General features: G+C 34.9%; 2 protein-coding genes across 9 annotated transcripts in view; one reads left to right on the top strand and one right to left on the bottom strand.

Annotated features, from left to right (window-relative positions):
• Positions 1 to 542: 542 nt before the first annotated feature.
• LOC119641185 (helicase ARIP4) lies at positions 543 to 10,745 on the bottom strand. Of its 8 annotated transcripts, none has more exons than XM_038039703.1 (9): positions 10,406 to 10,745; positions 9,986 to 10,104; positions 3,981 to 6,454; positions 3,247 to 3,908; positions 2,973 to 3,171; positions 2,317 to 2,800; positions 2,128 to 2,260; positions 1,799 to 2,065; positions 543 to 1,729 (listed from the first exon to the last, which is right to left on the bottom strand). In XM_038039703.1, the coding sequence occupies exons 3-9, from the start codon at positions 6,404 to 6,406 to the stop codon at positions 696 to 698; spliced, it is 5,205 nt and encodes a 1,734-aa protein (XP_037895631.1). In that variant the 5' UTR covers positions 6,407 to 6,454; positions 9,986 to 10,104; positions 10,406 to 10,745; the 3' UTR covers positions 543 to 695. The 8 variants fall into 8 exon arrangements, with proteins under 8 accessions (XP_037895631.1, XP_037895636.1, XP_037895632.1 ...); XM_038039708.1 differs by having other exon boundaries at positions 9,986 to 10,040; XM_038039704.1 differs by having other exon boundaries at positions 10,441 to 10,745.
• A 9,130-nt stretch (positions 10,746 to 19,875) lies between these two features.
• The window catches only part of LOC119641222 (beta-1,4-glucuronyltransferase 1), a 13,840-nt gene continuing 10,788 nt past the window's right edge, over positions 19,876 to 22,927 (top strand). The window contains 1 exon segment of the mRNA XM_038039781.1: positions 19,876 to 20,040. Coding sequence (XP_037895709.1) covers positions 20,038 to 20,040 — 3 coding nt within the window. The 5' untranslated portion in view covers positions 19,876 to 20,037.

Raw genomic sequence — 22,927 nt, 5'->3', positions numbered from 1 at the left:
CTTTTAATTTTTATATATGGCACCATGTCGAGAGCATTACTGAACTCTCACGAGATACCCAGGCCCCCAAATCAACAACAAGCTCAGTGAACAGAAGAAAAAGAAAATGCTTTTGGCTAGACCTGATTGCGTTATCGTGCCTCCTGCTCCACGTATGCGTTCCGGCACGATCAATCGGTCAATGAAATCAAATAATCAAGCTAATGCTCACATCTTAATAGAATTCGGTTTTCAATTCTTATTGATAGTTATAAAGCACAAAAATATTGGGTATTGAGTATGAGATAAAATTGAGTTGTAGTTGGGTGATTTCTATAAGGATAAGGTTATAATACACAATCTTTTGCGCATATTTCTGGACATGAAAATGAGATAGAAAAAATAACACAGCAGAGTTTGTAGCTTTCTGTTCTATATTCTATAATTCATATATAATTCATTTAAAATAATACTTTATTAATTATTTTAATTATTACTCTTCTTTTCTTAAACATCATTTATATCTAAATTATTTTAAGTATATTAATTATAATTTTATGGATGCGCGTGCCAGTGGAGTGATTGAAATAAAATTTTTTAAGTTCATTACTTAATTATGCACATGTTTGTTTTGCGTTATATTATAGTAGGGGCATTGTTCATAAATGTGTTAATGGTGACGTTGATGGTAAAACGATTGATGCTGTTTGCTTACATTATTGATATTGTTGCCACTGATTGCCTGCATTATTTGTTGTCTGCACCTTCGACATGGAGTGCGAAGAATGAGTATGGGCCGACGGATAGGAATGATGCATTAAATGATTAGTATCGCTGGCGTTTGTTGCGGGGTGTGGAGTGACAGCAGCTTTTGTCGTTGGCGGCGGCGGCGGCAGCATAAACGGTGACCACTGCGGATAATATGAGGCATAAAAATCAGTTAACGCACTGGGATGAGGCTGGGAAGAGAGATTATTGTGACTGCCGCCAGTTGGATGGTAACGTGCATTCTGCTGTGTTAAGCTCTCATGCGAGGCATACGTCGGAAAGTCAGTATATTGGGCTGTTGAGTATGTTGTATAGGGCGAAATATCCGATGAGCGGGTATGAGCCGAGTAATGATGAGCATTACGTAGATTTTGAGTTTGCGAATGATGACCTTGAGAGGTAGCATACGCATGTGTTTGCGCATAAAACGCCTGTGGATGATGGGCATGATGCTGATGAGATGTATGATGGCCAGCCGTACCGTAAGTCGATGTCGTATGTTGATGTAAGTTGTGAGCGCCCGCATGAGCACTATGCGCTTCATTTGATTGTTTAATTTCGTTATGAGTTTGGCTTAGCGCTAGATGCTGTGGCTGATGTTGCTGTTGAGACGACTGATGTTGCATTGGATGCTGTTGTGTATTTAAATGCGTTTGCTGCCGATTATCAGCGTTCGACAAATGCTGATGCGTTTGTCCTCGTTGATGTTGTTGGTTGGCATTCTCTGTTTTCATTGAATTAAGTATATTATTATGGTTGTTGTTTTTAAAATGATTTGCGTTTGCTGATATATTGGAAGTATTACTAGTGTTTGTTGTATTATTAAATAAGGCTAAATGGTTATTATTAAATTGTGATTGCGTCGGATTTTCAGTTGTTGTCGTCTTCAACGATTCCTCAGTATTTTTATCAATTTCCATTTTAACCGATTTTTGTAAGCCACTTGAGGTGGAAGTTGAACTGTCTACATCCATAGATGAATCTGAAGCATCAAAAAATAAAATTATTTTTCAATAAAATACCGGGATCAATAACAATATCCTAAATATACCAGTAAAAGAACTATTTGTTGTTTCTGTTTCAGCCTTATCGGTTTTCGAGTCGTTTGTTGCAGTCTCTGTTTCTCCTGTTATATCGATAACATCCGGTTTATCGCCTTTACTAATGGCATTCGGCTTGTTCATCGTACGTATGGCGATAATTTTGCCACTGTCCAACTGCATATAAATGCCTTTGGCAGATTTCAAAACCATCACCCTTTGCCCAGCTTTAATAACAATTTTTGATTTATTGCTGGAATTTGTGGGTATGACAACGTCTAGGACAAAAAATAGAGCAAGGATTGAATGTTAATTTTCGATTATTTTAGATATATTTTACCCAAAGGTAGAGACATTTCCTGAGCTGTCATGCCTTGCTTTTGCCATACTTCAGCTGGTATCCATCTAGTGGAGCGTAGACCACTGCTGTATTTTTGAGTAGTTTGTGAGCGGGGAGCTTGCATTGGCCGCACCTGGAGGGTCAAGAAAAAGATTTATAAAATTCTTAGATACTTTTCTGTGTGCTTACCGAAGCTATCGGTTTTGTTATTAATGCCCCATCCTTTCGTATTGTTTGGAACTGTACGCGGCTTCCAGTGCTAATGAAGGTCTGCTTCGATGATGTCTTCTTTTGCATTTCGTAGCTGCGATGGGCTAGTCTTTTTTCCGCTTGCGATAACTTATCATTTTTACGGTCCACTAACAAACTCTCATGGAAGAATGGTTCTTTGGTCAGCAGTGCTTTATATTCCTCCAAAATTTTTCTCATTATTACATCCGTATACGAATCCAAGGGTTTTTGGAATTCCACTGCATTACTTTTATCTTCGTCGTCATCATAGTCATAGCAAAGGTTCGTTACATCTTTTATAGATAAATGATTATCAGGATTACATTCATCCACTACGCGATCAGACATGCCCTGTTTTTTAATTTGACGATCGTAGATTTTTTTTTCTAAACATTTGTCCATTACTATACGATAGATATAACAAGAGCGCTTTTGACCATATCTGCAATGTGTTAATTATGAACAATTCAATATGAGTAACAGGCCAACGCGCCAAACAATATAACATTAAAAAATAGGGTACATCTTGAGAAATCATAGACAAGTCAACATTCACTTTTACTTACAAGTCGTTAATTCGCTACATTTTTCTTTTGCATTTCACATTTGCTCACCTATATATCCGGTATATAGCCTGGGTGTCGTGACAAGGATTCCAACTGGCGTCAAATATAATAACACGGTTGGCACCCACCAAATTAATGCCCAGTGAACCAGCTTTGGTGGAGATAAGGAACAATTTTACATTTGTATTCAAATTGAATTCATTAACTAATCTTTCACGTTCCTGTGAAGTAGTTGAACCATCCAAACCTGTTTTTTTCGACATAGAAAAAGATAGGAAAAATAAAATAATATATAAATAAAATTAATGTTAGAAAAACTTACGAAAATAATTTCGGCCAAAAGTCCAACAAAAATCTGTACCCGGTACTTGATTGACTTGCAAAAACTTTTCAATTAAATTTAACGTAAGTAAACTTTGACTGAACAACAGTACACGATCACCGATACGAATGCTCTCGTTAAGAATGCAAAAGAAAATTTCCATCTTGGGCGAATTCGTTATCAAGCCCGGTTCATATTTTTTGATAAGTTTGGAAGCCCAGTCATATGTAATTTTATCGCAGCCTCGCCTCTGTTCTCCTTCGTTATTTTCTAAAACACTCGTCAGTCCCGGCGTCGAGATATCAATTTCGGATTTAGATTCCACGTCTACAGCATTTATGGGTTTCTGCAATTCATCCTTATTCATGCTAATATTCTTATCCATATCAATATCAGTTTCGATGGTTTTTATTTCTTTTGTATCTAAATCAACAATTTCCGAAGAAGAATTGTGATTTTCCTCCGCCGGCATATTATCGGTAACTGGTTGTTTAACCATACAGCCTACGTAGTTAGGTTTCAACGGACTGCCCATGGAGCTAAGCATCGATGAATATGGGAAATACGATGATTGCAAATCCTGCGGATACGTGCTGTGATTGGGGGTGGTGTTAAAAGATGAATTATCGTATTGATTTAAATCGCCATACAACGTATTCGCACTAAAAAGCATAAGAGTCAAAAATAGTTATTAATATTGTGGCATAATTTTAATTGGTTTCAGGCGGTTTTACCTTTGATAGTTCATTGCATTAGACGTCGCACTAAGGGCTGTGGTGGGATTTTGTGTTCCTGTTATATTATTGCAATTTATGTTGTTGTAGCTGCTGTTCTGCAATAAATTTCCTCCTCCATGTGGATTTGATGTGATATTGTGGACTGAAGTTACTGAATTTAAACTCGGAGCTGTTGTATTTTGTAGTGAAACAGCAGGCATTTGTATTGAACTAACAGATTTATCAAAAGTGTTGATGGTTGATAATTGTGTTGCCAGAAGAGGAGGTGGTGGCGCCGGTATGGGTGGTGGGAATCCATCTTTGTTAATATTAGATATATTAGGAGCGATTTCCTCTACCTCTTCAATATCCAAGTCGAAACCATATTCTGCCACTTTAATGGCGTCGTAAAGTACGTCTGGATGATTCCAAATTTTACAACACACAGCGAAAGCCTTCAGAGGATTCGGTACGTTTTTCGTACGCACTATATCGTTCATGAAAGTATCGTACAACTGCCTTTGCAAGTCTGTCATTCTGGTTAATATAACGAATTCTTGTTTCTCAGGCAGTGATTGCTGTAACACCGTATGAGAACGTCTCTGTACAAAGCCTACCAACAATGAGTGCAGCACGTGAGCTCTATAGCGCATCAGTTTTATGTCGTCTGGCGTTGAGTCTACGCACAAACCATTCTGTATAGGTCTTTCGAACATATTGCAGAATTCAGTTTTAGTTCCTAAATAATTGGGCCTGACAAAGTCCACCATACACCAATATTCTACTAAATTGTTTTGTAATGGATAACCAGTCAAAACAATGCGCCTGCGGGTACGTATTTGTTTAAGAGCTTGTGATATACCTGCTTGGGAGTTTTTAATACGATGTCCTTCGTCACATATCACTAAATCGGGACCAGGTCTAACTAATGCCTCGTAAATTTCATCCATTAAACGATGATGGGATTCATCCAATTCGTCATTTCTTAACTGTGATTTCTTGCTGCGCCTTTTTCCCGTTGTGCTAAGTTTTAGGGCCATCAAACGAAATAATTCATAACCGATCAATAAAACACCGCCTTGTTCTCTCCATTGCAAGATTATACGAGCGCGGGCACTGAATGTTTTATGCTGGTCATTTAAAACGAACACATCAAAATTCCTCGGCCTCACGTATTCGGGATTTTCAGACATTTTAGGAATCCACATATCGAATTCCGCATTCCAGTTTTGTAGGGTGTTTATGGGCATAACACAAACTACATATTTGGAGGGTGTGTACCTCAGGAATATATCACAGAAGCAAACTACTTGTAGCGTTTTACCTAAACCCATGGAATGAGCCAAAATGCAACCAAAGCCGCCTGACGTTTTGAAACGTGTGGTGGATTCGATAACGTTATCAAACAAAAAACGTATGCCGCCTATTTGATGCGGCTTAATAGTTCTTGCTATTTGCGGTGCTATGAATATGTCCTCCTCACTATCGGGATGACCCACATTAATTACCACTCGTCCTATATGATCGGGTATATTAAACTCATCCTTCACATGCAAGCCGCTATTCTCGGGATCATCTATATCTTCCTCAACATCTTCTTCGTCATCGGACAGTACAATGCAATCGTCATCTGAGGAACTATCTTCGATGGTCACCACTTCCGCTGGTGCCTTTATTTTGTCATCATCATCTCTTACATCTTGGGTCTCAGTTTCCGTCGTGGTTTGAGATTGTTTGCTATCATCTTCTAAAACGCTACTACTTTTAGGACTACCGCTTAGTTCCAATAAATCTTCAGGATTCTTGACCCTATGTTCGTTTACAAAGCGATCAAAATGCGTTAGCACAGCCTCTCGTTGCTGGTATTCACGTAGCAATTTCTGTTGTTCAGCCATGCGCGCCAAACGTTCGGACTCTTCATGTTGAGCCTTAAGAGTGTTTGTATCCAATTGATTGGTATCCATAACGTCACGTATATTTTTACGTTTCTTTTTTTCATCGATAGGCGGCAAAACTGTCTTTTCTCGTTTCTGTAATAACTGGTTTAGATCGCTTTGCGTCTCCGTGCTGGATTTTCTTTTCTGAGCTTCTGGATTGCTAGAGTTGATATTATTGCAATCATTATTAATATTTTCATTATCAACATGTTGATTGCTTGTATCGACACTGGTGTTGTTAGTCAACGAGTCTAAGGTTGTATTTAAAGGAACAGTCGCACTCGCCATTGACATTAGAGGAGCAAAAGGCAAATTATTGCCCGCTAGTGCTGCAGGAGGTGGGGGTATATGCTCTACATGCGTAACCAACGGTTGAGTTGGCATCAGTTGCGTTGCCATCTCCGTATTCTGCCTGTTCAATGAATCGTACGGAGGGTACTTGGGATGACCAAACGTGTCTGGCGGTTTCATATTTGCTAAATAATTTAACTCCGATTGCGTATCCATCTTAAATCTTTAGGTTTTCTCTTCAGGTTTTGCAAATTAGTGATGGAACTAAAAGATTAAGAAAAAACTTTAATAAAATAAGATAATGTTATGTGAAATTCCTTCACTTTTATGTATTGTCCCTAGTGTTCATCGAATTAAATTTGCGTCACCGAATTGTGAATAGAGTAAGTAGGTCTTTGTTTACATATTTACAAGAACTATTTTTACAGAAAATCATTTACAAAGTTCAGAGAAACTTAGTTACAGCTGATGTATAGATGTTTATCATTCTACATTTTACTCCATTGAGCGCACTTGATTGGCTTCTTCGCTTTGATCAACTTTCTTGCTTCTTGTAAACCCTCAAAACACCTAACGAATACTACTTTTTTTTTCGACGTTTTCGTTAATCCTTTAACGTTTTTGGTAATTCGTACTTTCCTACTTAATCTTACAATTCGTGCTTAATCATGTTTATCAGTAAATTTATGTTAATCTTTTCGTCCGCTCTAATCTAGTTGTCAGCTATATAAGGCATCTTTTTATTATGCCAGCGGATGAAACATCAAAAACCCTTACTACAATTTGATTCCGCGTAGGACACTTACCCTTTTCAACGGCCTATAATAACATTCAGATTGTCGCCGAAAGACAGTTGGACATACCGTTATACCGGCTCCCTCGTATCTGTGCATTCGATCTCTACAATACGTCATTTATTTCTTGTGAAGTGTAAAAAATCTATGACTAAATCTCGGAAAGGATTATGCGTGGTAAGGTCTTTACCATCTTATTTAATTCCAGTTTGCGAACAAGTTTATGGCAGAGAATTTTCGGGCTAACCGCACAATTTCAGCAACACAATCTACGCTATACATTTTGTTTGGCTTCTGGCTTCGCGTAATTACCCATTTTTTCCAGGGTTTTCACTACTGTACAAGATTATTCGTTTCGGCTTCAAACTGTACGGGTACTTCAGTCATGATTGTCCGGAAGCTTTTCATCGATCGTAGTCGCCATTAATTATTATTCTTGTTTTTCTTGTTTTTTGATTATATTAATTTTGTCTTTGTATATTTCTCCTCCTTCTGTAGGTTAAAATGCATGTTGACATGTGGCTTTCCGTGGAATTCATCTTTCTCCACTTATTGGCTAAGCGAACGCTATACGGCACGTTGAGGAATAAATATTTTTCTGCTATTTCGTAATGAACATCTAGAACCGAATTTGATTTCTAATAGAAATTCTCTTAACCGTTTCTTCAAAATAATTATACACTTTGAGTTTTGAATTTGCAAAACTATAACGACTGTTAAGGCTGTTTTACAGTTTTTTCCAAGAACACAAATACTTTGATATATAAGGCTTTCCAACAAAGTAAAATGGCTAAAAACCTGATGTCAGCAGAACCGGAGTAAAATATCGTAACTGAAGCTTGACTAAGGCAGATTAAGAGGTTGAGATATATAAAACGTATAGATGCCCGTCTAATGGGACAAAAGCAGATAGGCTAGACTTACATAAATTAATTTTAAATAGTTGGACCAGATAAAAGAAAAATTGCGGTAAATAGTTTTAAAACAAACAAAACAATAGATAAGATGTCTAATAAGTTTCTCCTGAAAGAACTGGAGACCAAAACAACGCGGTAAACATTTAGGCTTGAATGGAATAATTCCTTGAAACTTTGCCTTATTTCCGTTTTTGGCTGTACATATCATTAAAGGACTTCTTAGCATGAAACTTGGCTACAGTCAGCTGACCAGACAGGCCATTAGCTGAATAACTCTTTAATCGGCTTATTTCCTCATTTTCGCTAACGGGACAATGTGTAATAAAGTGGTGCCAACAGACAGATGGACAGACGGATAGGTGGACATGTTTAAATTTATTTCTTTTGAAAAACACAGGTGTCCTCAGTCTACATGGCGCTGTGGGCGTGTTCTTGGAACGATTTGGCCAGCGTACAAGAACTTCCAATCTTTTTGCCAAATTTGAAGTCGATAGCTCCATTTTTGCAATCAGAAGAATGAGAGACAGACAGACAGGCAGACATGTTTAAATCAATTTAGAATTTGATGCCGATCAAGAATATGTATACTTTGTGGGGTGTCTGATGCTTTCTCCTGGGCGCTGTAAACGTTTTGACCAAATGAATGTACCCCTTATCCTTCGGTGATGGGTATAAAAAAATGAAGATGCTATTCAAGAGGAACTCAAAAGTTGCGAAGAGACGAATTCTATAAAAGAGGCGATCGTCAAGCCTCCATTATATGTCTTGCTATTTGTCTCTCCAATCTTGCATTATGTTCTCCCGAACGAGGCAAGAAGCATCTTTGAGTGGGTGTTTGGAAGACAATGTTATAGTATCAAGGCTAGGTTCTCGTAGACTCCCCAACAAGACGATCATTTAACATGACATTAATTTCAGAAATATATATAAACGATGGTGCGGATCATTTTTTTTTTTTTTTTTCATTTAGGTGAAGGCCGGTTTGCTTCCTGGCGTTTTAATTCGAATGAAATTATTTTTTTGAAAGAGTTTTATTACTTTTAATTCCCAACGTTTACGTTGAAGAAAGCCACAGAGCGTGTCAAGTGGTCATTTGTTCTTTCGTTACATGATCAAGATATATCTCAGTGACTGTAGACATTCATTTGTATCGAATAAGTGAAATGTAAGGATTAATCAAACCACTGTAGGGAATGTTTAAAGAAAGCATTCCACATTATATGCTGTGTTGAACTTTGCTATTCTCCACAATACTTTTATTATTGCTATTTCATTATTAAAACAATTCAATTTTGTTTACATAACTATATACGGTAAGTTGGAGCGTGTGAAGTGTAATGTTTAAAGTTTTACGATAGGCTATTAAAGAACAACATAGAGTGGAAGAAATACAAGTGAATTAAAGGAAAGCCAAAATTTAGCACATTAAAAAAGGTCCTACAAAATATAAAATAAAATCACAGGCATTTCATTAAATCTATTCACTTTTAATTTTTTCACGAGAAACCACAATACTAATTTGTTAGACTTTCAAAGATATGTTTGCTCGATAAGAAAGTTTGTCAGGTCATTTAACAGAGTTCTAATTGGCTTTCATATTTGTATGGCGTTGTAAAAATTTGTGTAGTTTGTGTGCAAATTTGAGAATCCCATTCTGTTCATTTTGTATAGTTGTGAAGTTTCAAAGTTATTTGCACAAGGTATCAATCAATCAATCAATATGCACAACATTGGTCCTATTTTTTAGCGAAACATTAATAAAAATGATTGCATTTCTTTCTTTTAATTAAAGTATATGTGGGGGAATATTCTATGCATAAAATGCATAAGCCGATTAACGACCTAAATTTAATTCCAGATAAGTTATCCGCAAACTCTATTTCTTCTACATATGTTTTTGTGTTTTCTTTTCATTTTGTCTTCTCATGTTATGTTTATACATCCATCGCAAAGGATTATTATTGCTTCTTGTTTTTCTTCTTCTCTTTTTTTTTTTTCGACGGTTACTAATAAATCATGTCATTATAATTATATAGAGGTATGTTATTTTATTTATTTATTTTTTTGTTTTAGATTAAACTCACTCTTAAAGTAAATATGCAGCATTAGTTGGTTGTACGTTGTTGTTGCGGCATAACTCTATGCATAGAGTAATGGTTTTTAGTTATGTATTACTGTGCGAATGCATGTACTGTATATGTATCTATAAGATACACATAACACTCAAATTACATTTACAGCAAAAGATTTTACAACAAAAAAAAATAGAAAAAAATAATAAGAATGGAGAAGAAATTTTCATTTTATATATACATATATATGTATATATATATATTCATATATATACATATATATATTCTTAATTTTCTCTTTTGCTAACTGCTTCTAATCGATTAGTATTTGATTAATAAAATCGTATATATATATATCAAACTTTGTTATGTTTAACATATATATTTCTTTAAAATTTAGTTTTATAAAAACGAACTTTTTTTTTAAAATACCTAAATTAATCTTTTCACTTCATTAAGCTACACACATCCATTTCAACAACTTATTTATAGAGATTTTTCTCCTTTATTGCTTTTCCACTTGAAGTCACTTCGACACACAAATCGAATTTTTTCACTGTCACACCTTGCCCATCCATCCATTCGACTTACAATCACTTGTCCTAACGATAGTCATTCTTTTATTAGATTTATCTTAATTCATATTTTGTTTGCTTATCCTTTGATTAATGAGATTAAAGTTAGCCTTAAAGTCTTTACAAGTTAAATGCACTAATTTTCGTTAATTTGCAACTCTTATCAAACACACAAAACATATAAAATACAATAGAAACAAATAACTCAACCTTCTTTTCCTAGTATTGCCGAGTTGCAAGAAATTGCTCAAATGTTTCCCGTTAAATAGGAATTGAATAATCGTTTGACCAAAGTGGGGAAAATCGAAAAATTTCCCAAAAGCAAATAACCGATTTTAGATAATTTTGCACATACACACAAACTCAAACAATTTTTTTTTTAGTTTCTTACTATCTTAGTTTAATGCTTGCGTTTTTCCCATTATTGAATGACTTTGCTCTGGGAGGATTTACCCCTCGATTTAAGAGACTAATACGCATTTGACACAAGCAGGCCGCGCTTATATTTCCAATCGTCGGAGAGAAATTAACTTTTAAATTTTATGAATTTTACAGTTTTGTTCACACACACTATATAATTATAATGTACATTATAAAAAGTATATATGAATCTGTATTTGTATAGATGTATATGTTACACATTTATAAATTAATTTCTTCCCTTGTCTTGGAAATATAAACACGATCTCATTATGTTTAACCCCTTAAGCGCGCATTAGCGACATAATGGATCGCATGGAATCAAAACAAACAGTTATGATCAAGCAAAATATTCATGGCCTTTACTCTCAAACCCGTTTCTGATCTAGAATTTTTGTCATTTGTCTGGTGCACCCATTCATTACAGAAGTTTTGAGATTTCTAAGCGAACAATCGTAGCAAGTGAGCCTCACGAGCTTATAAATCAGATGTATTTTTCTTAAAAATTTTTGGTGTAGGTTTTCTTGAAACGAAGATCAGATGCATATGTACACACTAAAAATAATACCGTAACCTGTCATATTCCTAAATAGTTTTTTTCCACGGCATACCACTTGTAGTAAAGGGTTTGTTAGCTTTGTGTGGGCCTATGTAACACCCAAAGGGGCTTAAGATACAGCCAGCTTTTTTTATACCGATCGATCTAGAATCATTTTCAAAATCGGTCTAAGTTTTCTGTTTCTGCCTGACTGTCCGTCTATCCGTCTGATGCCAGACCATGCATTTTCGTGTTCAACCTACAAGTTTTTGAGATAGCACTAACGTGCTTTGACCTAAGGACGAACGCTTGAACGCTATTGAAACTTTTGCGAACACTCCCCATGAAAAGCCTTGTTTTAATAGGCCGTTATATGAAAAAATATTGTAATTTTTAGAATAGCACGACAAAAATCGCCTAGTAATAGTATTTGGACATTCTAAATTGATATGAAGAATTTGGTTCGGCTGGGTTAATCTTTTGAACACCTCCAATATAACCGTTCTTACGAAAACGGAATCTTTATAAGGGGAAAAGGTCTAATTTTCAATATCTCAGGGTAAAAATTATTTCGTAAGAGTAAATTGATAAAGAAATCAACCTTACCGAGCTTGGACCGCCTAGGCTTTTGCGGTCAGTCTCCCACAATGTAGCGAATCCTACAGCGAACGAAGAAAACGATAATCGGATGGGGTACGGAGTAGTGGATGTATTAGAATCTCTGAGCTAAGCTCTTTCTTCGCATTTTTAGAGATTTATATGGTCTCCGTCGGTGTTGGTTAGTTTAAATGTTAATATGGTAGAGTTTGGTCGACTACACTGTCTCCCTATTTCTTTCCATTTTTCGCTTTCCTCAGTTCTTTCTGACCGTCATCGCATTACGCGAACGAGGGACATACCCTGACTGATTAGTATTTAAAAAAAAAAAAAAATGTGGTTTGGAATTATCGTGATAGAAAACGTAGCCTTTCTTATTGATGAATTGTGAGTACTTCATCCCAATTACACCAGTGGTTGACAGTCGAGAGTAAAATCAATTCCATTTGCCTCCCAATGCTACCGAAGTGACGGATTCAGTTTAGGTGGCGGCAAGTGGCGTTTCTTTAGCTTTATTTATTTTGAGCTACGATCTTTTTCTTTCATTAATATCTTCTATGACTCACTTTTGAAAATTCTTTCGATTGGGTTTCGTTTCGACGGGCATCCTTAGATGGAAATTCAGTGCAATAATATATGTGTCGTTAAATCAATTCTTAACTAAATATAAAGTTTCCTTTTCCTATCCAGCCTCATGCAAGTAGTTTAAAGTTATTTTTTCGCAGGCAATATTTAGCCCCGTAGTTCAGATGCCATAAGACGAATTGTGTCGATCTTTCTTAACTTTTTGTACGATTTCAATAATTATATCAACGATTGGTCGACAGAGCGCAGCCCATCCTTAACATCGAATTTTTCAAAACAGTAATCAACAGACCATTTGCACGCTGGTGATTTTGATGAAGCAGTTTCACGATGAGTTTATTTCCAAGTTTGGGAAATGTTGTAACCTTAGATGATGTTAAATGAGTGAAATATAACGGATTTTTTAGGAACTTATGGTATATTTTTTGGGTTAACAAATGTCACTATGGTATACCTTACGAAAATTGATGATACAAAGGTGTAATAAGTTTGTGTGGACATATGCAGACAGACACATCTTTTATTATACCAATTGATTTACAGGAACTTGTTGAATCGATGTAAACTTTTATGACTGTCTGTCCCTCCCTCTGGTTTTCTGCCATTTTTTGTTTTGTTCAATCCACCGACCGCAATTTGCGAGATATTTTGATGAATTTTGGTATGCTGATGTGTGTTAACTCAGAGACGAACGCTATTGAAAATAGTTCGGATCGGACCACTTATTTTATTTGAAATGATGTAATGAATAACTGTAAAGTGGTGTATGGTGTTTATTCTCACCTTTCCCACTAGCTGTTCTATGTCCGATGTGGTTTGCATTATTAAAGTTGTACGCTATACTAAAGCTATTCATTAAGAAAAACGTCTTAAAATCTTTCGCTACTGTTTGACAACTCACGCCTGCAAAAACTGGTATAGAAAGCTATTTCCCGACTGAATGGCCAATCAGTAGTAGATGTAAGAAAAGAAAAATAAAGTCCTGCTTAGTACCTATTATCCAGCGAAGCATTAAAAAAACGATTTCCTTTTGAGTTTCTAAATATTTATTCGATGAATTTCAGCTACTTAGTGCTCTCTATTTCCATAGTTCCATCTAATTATAAATACAAGTTGTTATTATAATATCCGTAAAACATTTGAATAGTTTTTTTTTTTTTTGTTTTCATATACTTTCTTTTTTCCTAAGAAAGTCTTTTTTTAAATTTAATTAAAATAACATTTTCGATTATGTTGTTTTGCAGAAAAAAAATTTGAAAAAAAAAATTTCGATATTTTACAATAAACATCTTCTTCTCCAACAATAACAATAGCAATGGCGGTGACGACTGCAGCGACAATAAAGTTTAACATGGCTATGCGTGCAGCAATGATGATACGGTGAGCACAGTGAATAACAGGAATCATGGAAACAGCATGTTACATAAGTCTCACACATCGTGGCTACAAAGAAAAAGCATTTTTTCATTTCTCATTACAATTTGATTCAATTTTCAATATCTTTCATAATATATTCATAATTTTTTACGCATATGTATCATGTTTAAATGGACTGTTTGCAAGCATCCATACAAACTAGTACGGCCCTGGTCGTTTCATATGTTTTCAATCAAGAAAATTTAGCATATTGTTCAATATCGCAGGGAATGTAAATTTTCAGAGAACGAGTATCCGTTACTTTCTACTGTTACTATTACACTTTGTTGTCATTCTGAGTGCGTAAGCATCTCATATTGGACGGAGGCAAACTTATGGGTAAGCAGTAGTCCCAGAAATGGAAACATAACCATTAATAGCCATTAGCAGTTTTACGATAAGGGGTCTCGTATTAAATGCCCTAACAAGATCAACTTTACATTGAACTCCGAATATGCTTACGAAACGTGAATTCAACATTTACTGTAATATGAACTGTCAACTGTTAACGGTTTTATTTTCATGTATTCATTTTTATACCCATCCCCGAAGGATGAGAGGTTTATTCATTTTGTCAAAACGTTTGCAACGTTGAAAAGAAAGCATCAGAGATCCCCCAAAGTATATATTAGTTTGGGGAAAAAGAAATCCATTATTTTTTCGGTAGATGGCTGCACTGATAGATTTTTCGTAAGGTATCGATCAAACAATTTCAGATTTATGCTCGTTGGAAAGGTGACATTTCGCAGTAAAAAAAATTCTTTTGCTGTTTTTTGTTTGGTGCATTCAGTTGTGATTTACAGCGTGTTAAAAATGGAAGTGAACAAAGAGAAAATTCGGTACATTTTACAGTTTTTCTTTGACAAAGGCGAAAATGCAAGCCAGGCGGCTAAAATTGTGAATGGTGTTTATGGTTCCGATACTGTAACAGCCAATTATGTGCAATTTTGGTTTCGTAGATTCCGTTCAGGAATTTTTGAAGCCTTGGCCAAACGGAATGAGATAGACCCATTTCTTAAACGGATGGTGACTGGAGATGAGAAATGGATCACATACGATAACCCTGTGCGAAAACGATCGTGGTCAAAGAGCGGTAAAGCACCTCAAACGACCAGGAATGTTTTGCATGCATTTGGTGGGACTGGAAGGGGATTATTTATTATGAGTTGCTTCCATATGGCCAAACGCTAAATTCTGATCTCTACTGTCAACAACCGGACCGTTTGAAGATAGCGATTGACCAGAAAAGGCCAGAATTGGCCAACAGGAGAGGTGTCGCGTTCCACCAGGACAACGCTAGGCCACACACATCTACAGTGACTCGCCAGAAACTTCGGGAGCTTGGTTGGGAAGTTTTAATGCATCCGCCGTACAGTCCGGACTTGGCACCAAGCAATTATCTCCTTTTTCTTGCATTGCAAAATTTCTTTAATGATAAAAAATTGGAATCTAGGTAGGATTGTGAAAATCGACTACTAGAGTTTTTTGCAAATAGAGACCAGGGCTTCTATGAGAGAGGCATTTTGAAGTTACCTTTAAAATGGCAACAAATCATACAACAAAACGGTGCATATTTGACCCAAATCGGACAATCCGAAGCATGTTAAATAAAGTCCTGAAGTTCATATAAAAATAATGGATTTCTTTTTCCCCAAACTAACATATTCTCCTGTCTGTATTTGTAACGTCTGTTGCAAACATTCTCCTGGCCGCAAAAATGAACCTATCGACTTCATAATTAGCAGAAACATTGAAAATCCTTGCACGGATGTTGGTATTGAAAACAGGCCAAACCGATCGAAGGACACGAGCACAGTACCACGCAAACTGAGACCACCTCTGTTTTAAAAAGGGAATGAAAAATAGGTATTTTGCTCACTCCTCACAAACTAAAGTACATGTACAACAATTTGAACACATATTCTATGGGCAATGTTGTAGCATTTGTGTACAAAAATGGAAAAGTTGACCACGCCTACCTAATGTTATATTCTATCAGAATATAATTGTTTTTAATACCTTAATAACACACAGAAGCAAGCTTCAAAAACCCAATGAAGAATATTGATTCTTGGCCAGTTTCAACTCTTAATGCACCTGAACATGTCCGCCTCTTCGTCTGTCCATCTGTCTGTTTGCGCAACTTTATAGTATTTGGGGTAAACGTTCTCCCCTTAGCGAAAACGAATATATCGCCTACGAATTTGCAAAAGAATTTGGAGTTGACCTGAACTTTTCAAAAGACATGCTTGCAGCGTCCACAAGCTTCTACGATAAAAACTTTCACTTTGAAAATAGAAGGAATCAACTGTGTCCACTCCGCATTATGGAGCATGAGTTATGGTACTTTTGTTGTATTTTTTTGGTAGTGAACAATGATGGGTATAAGAGATTCGGTCCCGACCGAATTTAATTTTCTCACTTGTTTAAGTTTGCTTGTTTTGGTTTTTTTTTGTTTAACCTGCTTTAGTAAGCGGGCCATCAAAGTAACCTAATCTAGATTAACCTAATTTAAGGTTTTTTTGTTTTGCACAAACGGCCTGCTTGTTGGGCTCACTGTACCCGCGTTTCTCGCAATATCTATTGGAGAAGATTCTATATCTCTTTAAAAAAATTATATAATGCAGGTTTCTAGACGCTCTATAAACATAAGAAATACTTGACGCTTAGAAATAGTTGCAAGGACTGAATACAGGAGCAGAAAATAATGTCCACCGCGCAATGAAAATTCACTCTCACTAAAATTTTCAATTTTCAAATTATTCGCTCGAACACCGAGACATTGTCTTAAGGTTGGAAGAAGATTTCTTTAGAAGTTGTGTTCCTAGCTCCCTTGGTTCGTTTGACTACGGGATTTCAAAAATTATTTCACACAACAGCACTTCTAAATTCATTTAATTTAGCTAATAGTGTTCATTGTCTTTCCTGCAAATTTTTGCCCTCATTAAAAAAGGGAATATTCGAAACACGAGAAAGAAATGATCCTCTCTATCTAACTTATTTTCATATTTATTTATTTGCAAACGTACCAAGATTGAACCATATACCTACTTGCACTAGATATAAACAATGAACAGTGAACTATAGTGGGACGGAGTCCGTCATAAAATGGCCTACATTATTTCGCATAATACCGTTATTAATATAACGACCTTTCAAAGTAAGGTCTTATTTATAGGAAGTGATCGGAAAGGGGATCCGATTCGAACCATTTGCAATAGCGTTCGTGCTTGGGCCAAAACATGTAAATCTCAAAATATCTCGAAAATTACTTTACAGCTTTCTGAATAGATCGCTATAATAAAAGGTGGATCCATCCCAAGTCATTCTAAGTGCTGCGCACATTCGTACAAACTTAACATACCGTTGTACCACAAGTAGCATAGGGTATAAAAATGCCCAAGAGGACATTATAAACTAAGTGTTATTAAACTGAAAAGCTTCTCAACCGATCTCATCTCGCTCTATCGCTTAATCCGCTAGTATCAATAGAAAAATAAGTGTTTAAGAATGAAAAAATATTTCTTGTAAAAGTTCTTAAGGACACATGAAGGAAGTTATATGGTAAATTTACGGTAAACTATAATAGTATTAAAAGATTAAGCAATTCAGATCGAATAATAGAATAATGGGAAATACAAACTCTGAGTTGATATTACAAATAAATGACATAATATGATTAACAGTACGTTTTAGGCTATGTTAGAGATAAGGCAAGCAAGCGAAAATAATTTTTGCAACACTACTTCCAAAATCAAGTTAAGGATTACCCTAAAACATTGCATTGAGTCCACAAAAGCAGCGCTATATATAAGGTATGTAGTAAATTTAACAAGCAAGTTAAAGTTGCGTGGAGTTTTGTTTAATTGAAAATATGTTATATTGTATACACCACCTTCACACGAAGCGCTTAAAAAGCCCTACTAAATATATTACATTATCGAAATTTTAAGAAAATATTCATTGACCTGAGTTAGGTATACCAAGTATTGAGAGACAGAGGAGAGGGGGGAGAGAGAGAGAGAGAGAGATGTAGATGAAACGTTCGTTTTTAACGCAATTTTGTTTTTTACCTCCGACATAAATTTCTCGCATAAAAACAATACTTGCATAAGGTAAGAAAAAGATTATTTGCAAAGGAGATCGCGCAACTGACTTTTTATATGAGCAGTTATTTTTCAAATTTGCACCACAATATTAAAAAATTGCCTAGATGCACTTTTCGGGCCACTTTTCGGCTCTATTTACGATCAACGTTTTACAGACACCGGATAACACTGTTCGAGTTGACAGTGATAATGAGAAGATTTCGAGCAGTAAAGGGCGTTTGTGATTAACCCGTTCGCATGCTTTTCAATAGCTTCCCCCATGCGTTTGTTTGGATATTATAATCGGTCCACCAACGTCATTATCTGTTGACGATTACGACAGTTAACTATTGACTATTTATTCGTAAAACCTACATTAACTATTTATTAGTAAAACCTTTTCTGTCAATTATTACATATTAATATAATCTCGAACTTTTGATGCAACGAATCATACACAATTTTAATAGTTGAAGAAAATCTCTAATTTGTCAATGTAGCAACTGAGTTAGTAAGAAAACCTTGCAAAAAAAATTTCTTTAAATTCGATAAAATTCGGTTAAATCCGAAACGAGCTGAAAAATCAAAGACAGATCGACTTATAATATTCACTCACATAGTAAATGAGTTTATGCATTAACAAGTAAAGCGGCTTATAACCTTTCCTTATTACAAAAAAAAAAAGAGTTTGAACTTATAAAACTTTAACGTTATGAAGAATATATCCTTGGAATTCTATTGAGTTAAGTTTTAGTTAAGATTTTAATCTACTTACAACTTATTACACGTAAGGCAGATAACCTTGTTATTGTTTTTTCTTTTTTTTCTTTTGTTTTTGTTGGTTTGTTTCAAATTTAAATTTAAGCACAAATTTTGAAATAATTTACTTACTTTACTATGTGTATTGAACTTGAGACTATTGAACACTTCCGTTTCCTTGGGTCTGCGATTTATGACTGAATACTAACTACGTACTTAACTGAAATTCTTGTTATAATCCTTTTTAATTGAACATATTGAAAAGTTGTTATGGTTACTAAATATTTATTGATAAAACTTAAAAATCACGACCTATATATGAATATATTACAGATGACACGCACGTGTTTGATTTGCAAAGAAAAAAACATAATAATAAATCAATTTATTTATAGCGTTTTAATCATATACATGACCTATCTAAGGGTATAAACTGTTTACATATACGTAAATGTTTATGCACAGGGAGGTCTTTTTTTTACATATAATAGAAAAAATTTCTGAAGAAAGTGAAGAAAATTTTATTGTAAATGTTTTTACTCATGTACTTATCTCATGCTTTAGATAAGCAAAAAATATATATATATATATATATATAATCATAATTTAAAATAACAGTTGTGGTAACGTTCAATATCCCTTCAGAATTATCGTTCTTAGTAGCAATCCTAATATCGATTATGATCAGCTGTTCAATTGAAGAATTATCTCATCTCTAATTTCTTATCAGTTTAGCTCGAATGTCAAACATGTTTATGTATTGATTTTTTGTTTGTGTTTCCTTAAGAGTAAGAAAAGAAACAGGAAAATAGAAACTAATTTTAAATATTTATCCGTTTCCGTTTTGTGCTTTTTCCATTCGAAGTTATAAAAGATTTAGAAATATCGTAAATTATTCTTATTAAAAAATAATCAAACAACGGTTTGTTTGCACATTTTTATAAAAATTATTTCAAAATTGTTGCAATATTTTCTACATAGACATATGTGTATATAAGTTAATTTGTTAGTATCGCATATAGAAGAGGAAGATTTTAATAAATAAAACTAAAAAAGCAATAACACCGAAAATTACAAAATACAATAATGGTAAGTGAGAGAAGTTTGTTTTGTTTCTTCCTTTTTTTTGTTTTTACATTAACCTTTACGTCATCTCCTCTCTTCCTTCTAACGTTCAAACTAAGATTATTCAAGTTGTAAATGCTATGAAATGAATGGTCAATAACTTAAAATAAAATACATATGCCTTATGTGAATTTTGAATGCTTATCGTCTTAAGACGATACACACTTTGCTTGAAAGGTGTCGAAAATTTCGGGAGAAAGATGTGTTAAAAAAGAAATCGTCAACATGCTTATTCGCATGCTTATTATAACATGCAGTTGGCCGTGCACTTTTTTATGCGTTCTTTGAAATCGTTAGTTTAACTTAGAAAACAAGAGAAAAACAAGTTGAGTCATATCATATGGATACGATCACGTTCGCGGAGTTTTTCATTGAACTTTCTGTAGCAAATATTTAAGCGAGGTAATTAAATTTGCATGACGTGAAATACTGTGCTATTCGCTAGAGAGTCTAAATAACATTGAAATTGATAGCATAAACAGAGCTTTAGTTAACAATGAGATGGAATGAGATATATTAGTAATAAAATAATAAATTAAATTTGTCCGAATTTTCATAGTCGTACCATATTGGGTGGGCACGGTTTATTTCTTGTAGACGTTGCAGGCGTTTTGTTTCACCGGTTTGGTTCATTTGCAAATACCTTTGCAATTTTGTAGATGACATCTTCATTCTCGCGAACGGGAGAATGTCTACCACAGATACTACACAGTCGCGCAGACGGACAGATGGACTGACGAACAGGCGTACATGCTTAGGTGTATTCCGAATTTGAGATTGTGTAAGAATTTATATACTTTGTGGAGATTTTTAAATCGACATGTGCGCCTTAAAAAAAAGAAATTGTGGCACGCTGTAACATTTGGTAGACGTGGTCACTGCCTCCCATTTTCGTACAGTTGCTGCTGTATCATCCATAGAATATAAATTCCAGTTTTTGTGAATATATTTGCTGTGGAGATAGAGAGAGAGAGAGAGATTAATGAATGAGTAATCAGCAAACAACCAATTTTTTTTCCTTTTGAAAAACAGGGGTGTTCTCAGTTTACGAATTTAGTTTTCAACACCAATTCGCGTGCAAGAACGTCCAATAGTTCTGAGAAACTTGAAGTCAATAGCTTCATTTTGCGGCCAAGAGAATGTTTACAACAACCATTACCAAGACAGGCCGACGGACAGGCTTAAATCAATTCGGAATTTGATGCTGATCAAGAACACATATACCTTGTGGGATCTCTTTCTGGGCGTTGCAAAAATTTCGAAAGTATGAACATACCCCTCATCCGTCATTGATAAAAGAAGAATTTATAAATGCTACGAAGCCAACGACAACGAATGAATGAACAAGTGAATAGCTACTGAAGATGCATATTTCATGGATTTTGCTTTGGATGTCGATCATTACATTATTGATCGCAAATCTATAAAATCTATAATTCTGAATTAGAAATTGTTTTTGCGAAGCACTGCGGGGTGATTCTCTTAAGTAATTGTTGCGTAAGTGACTACGGAGATCTCTAGGAGTTTATTAAGACATGCGACCATTGTTTTTTGCCTTACTTTAATTGAGAATATATTCTTCTTGTCCATTTATCCTTAAATCGGGTTCATACTACTGAGCTGTGAATTTACAATAACGAAAACTTTATTTACAAAATTACAAAGAATTATCTAAAGAAAATTATTTAAATAAATACTCGAACATCATTCGTTTCAAACAGTAATTCCTTTGTTTCGCCGTATCCTCTTCAAATGTCACGATTCAATTCTTCCAACTTCAATAAGCCGTTTGCCTGTCAACCTTTAAAATATTGCGAACAGTACATTTTGCTCATCCTCTATCAGTGAGTTTTTGTTAAAATTTTCATAATTCTATGCCGCCGTTGTGTAGCATATGGAATATCTTCATTTGTTTTTATTGATTTCAGGAATATTTTAGAAAATTTTATTTTTTACGGAACTAGTCAGTGTTCTTGTGGAATTATTTTGTAAACCATATTGTGTGTATGTATGTGTTCGTAACAATGGTATTGCATTTGTGTAAGGAATATCTAAAGCAACGAATCTACTGTACGCCATTTCTTTAATAATGCGTATAAAAAGGATAAAAACTCATAGCACTGTAAAATAAAAATTTCTAAATTCCAGAAAAAGAAAGATTTCATATCAAAGCACTCAAAGGCAGTGACATATAAGCTCCAACGTTCGCACAAAATGAGGCGATTTACTTTTTAAATGATAATTCATTGCTTCCGCAAGCAGTTTGAAACGACCTAAAACACTTTTGTACGCCAATCTACGGATTTGGGCACAGTTACATGAGCGCGAGATTTGTAAGTCAAACCAACTAACCCATTTTCCTCGCTGGGAAATGGAAAATTTCCCAATCATTTTCATATTCTATTCCCATTAGAAAAGGCAAACTTTACCGCATTATTTTACGCAATTTTATACATGTTTATATTCGTAAATATCCTCTACCATGAAAAATGTCCCCGACATGTAAACTATTTCATGTTTATATTCGTAAATATCCTCTACCACGAAATATATCCTCGACATGCAAACTATTTCTTGCTTACGTATCTAAATATCCCCGACCATACTTATCCCGTATAATAAAGTTTGCAACAAAAGCTCGAAATCTTTCTTTGAAAATAAACAAAAGCTTCGAAAATTTCTCCCCGCAACATTTTTTTTTATGTATGAGGTTTATAAGTATATATATAGAAGTGTAATTATAAGTATATAGAAACGTAAATCTTCTTTCATTGTATGTAAACTTCTGCAATGAACGCACGGCGTAAACAACCATTTGGTTGCGACTAAATTTATCTTCAATTTATAAACA

This window comes from Glossina fuscipes, unplaced genomic scaffold, assembly GCF_014805625.2.
Source record: "Glossina fuscipes isolate IAEA_lab_2018 unplaced genomic scaffold, Yale_Gfus_2 147, whole genome shotgun sequence".
Lineage (NCBI taxonomy): Eukaryota > Metazoa > Arthropoda > Insecta > Diptera > Glossinidae > Glossina > Glossina fuscipes.
This window is presented reverse-complemented; position numbering and strand designations above follow the sequence as displayed.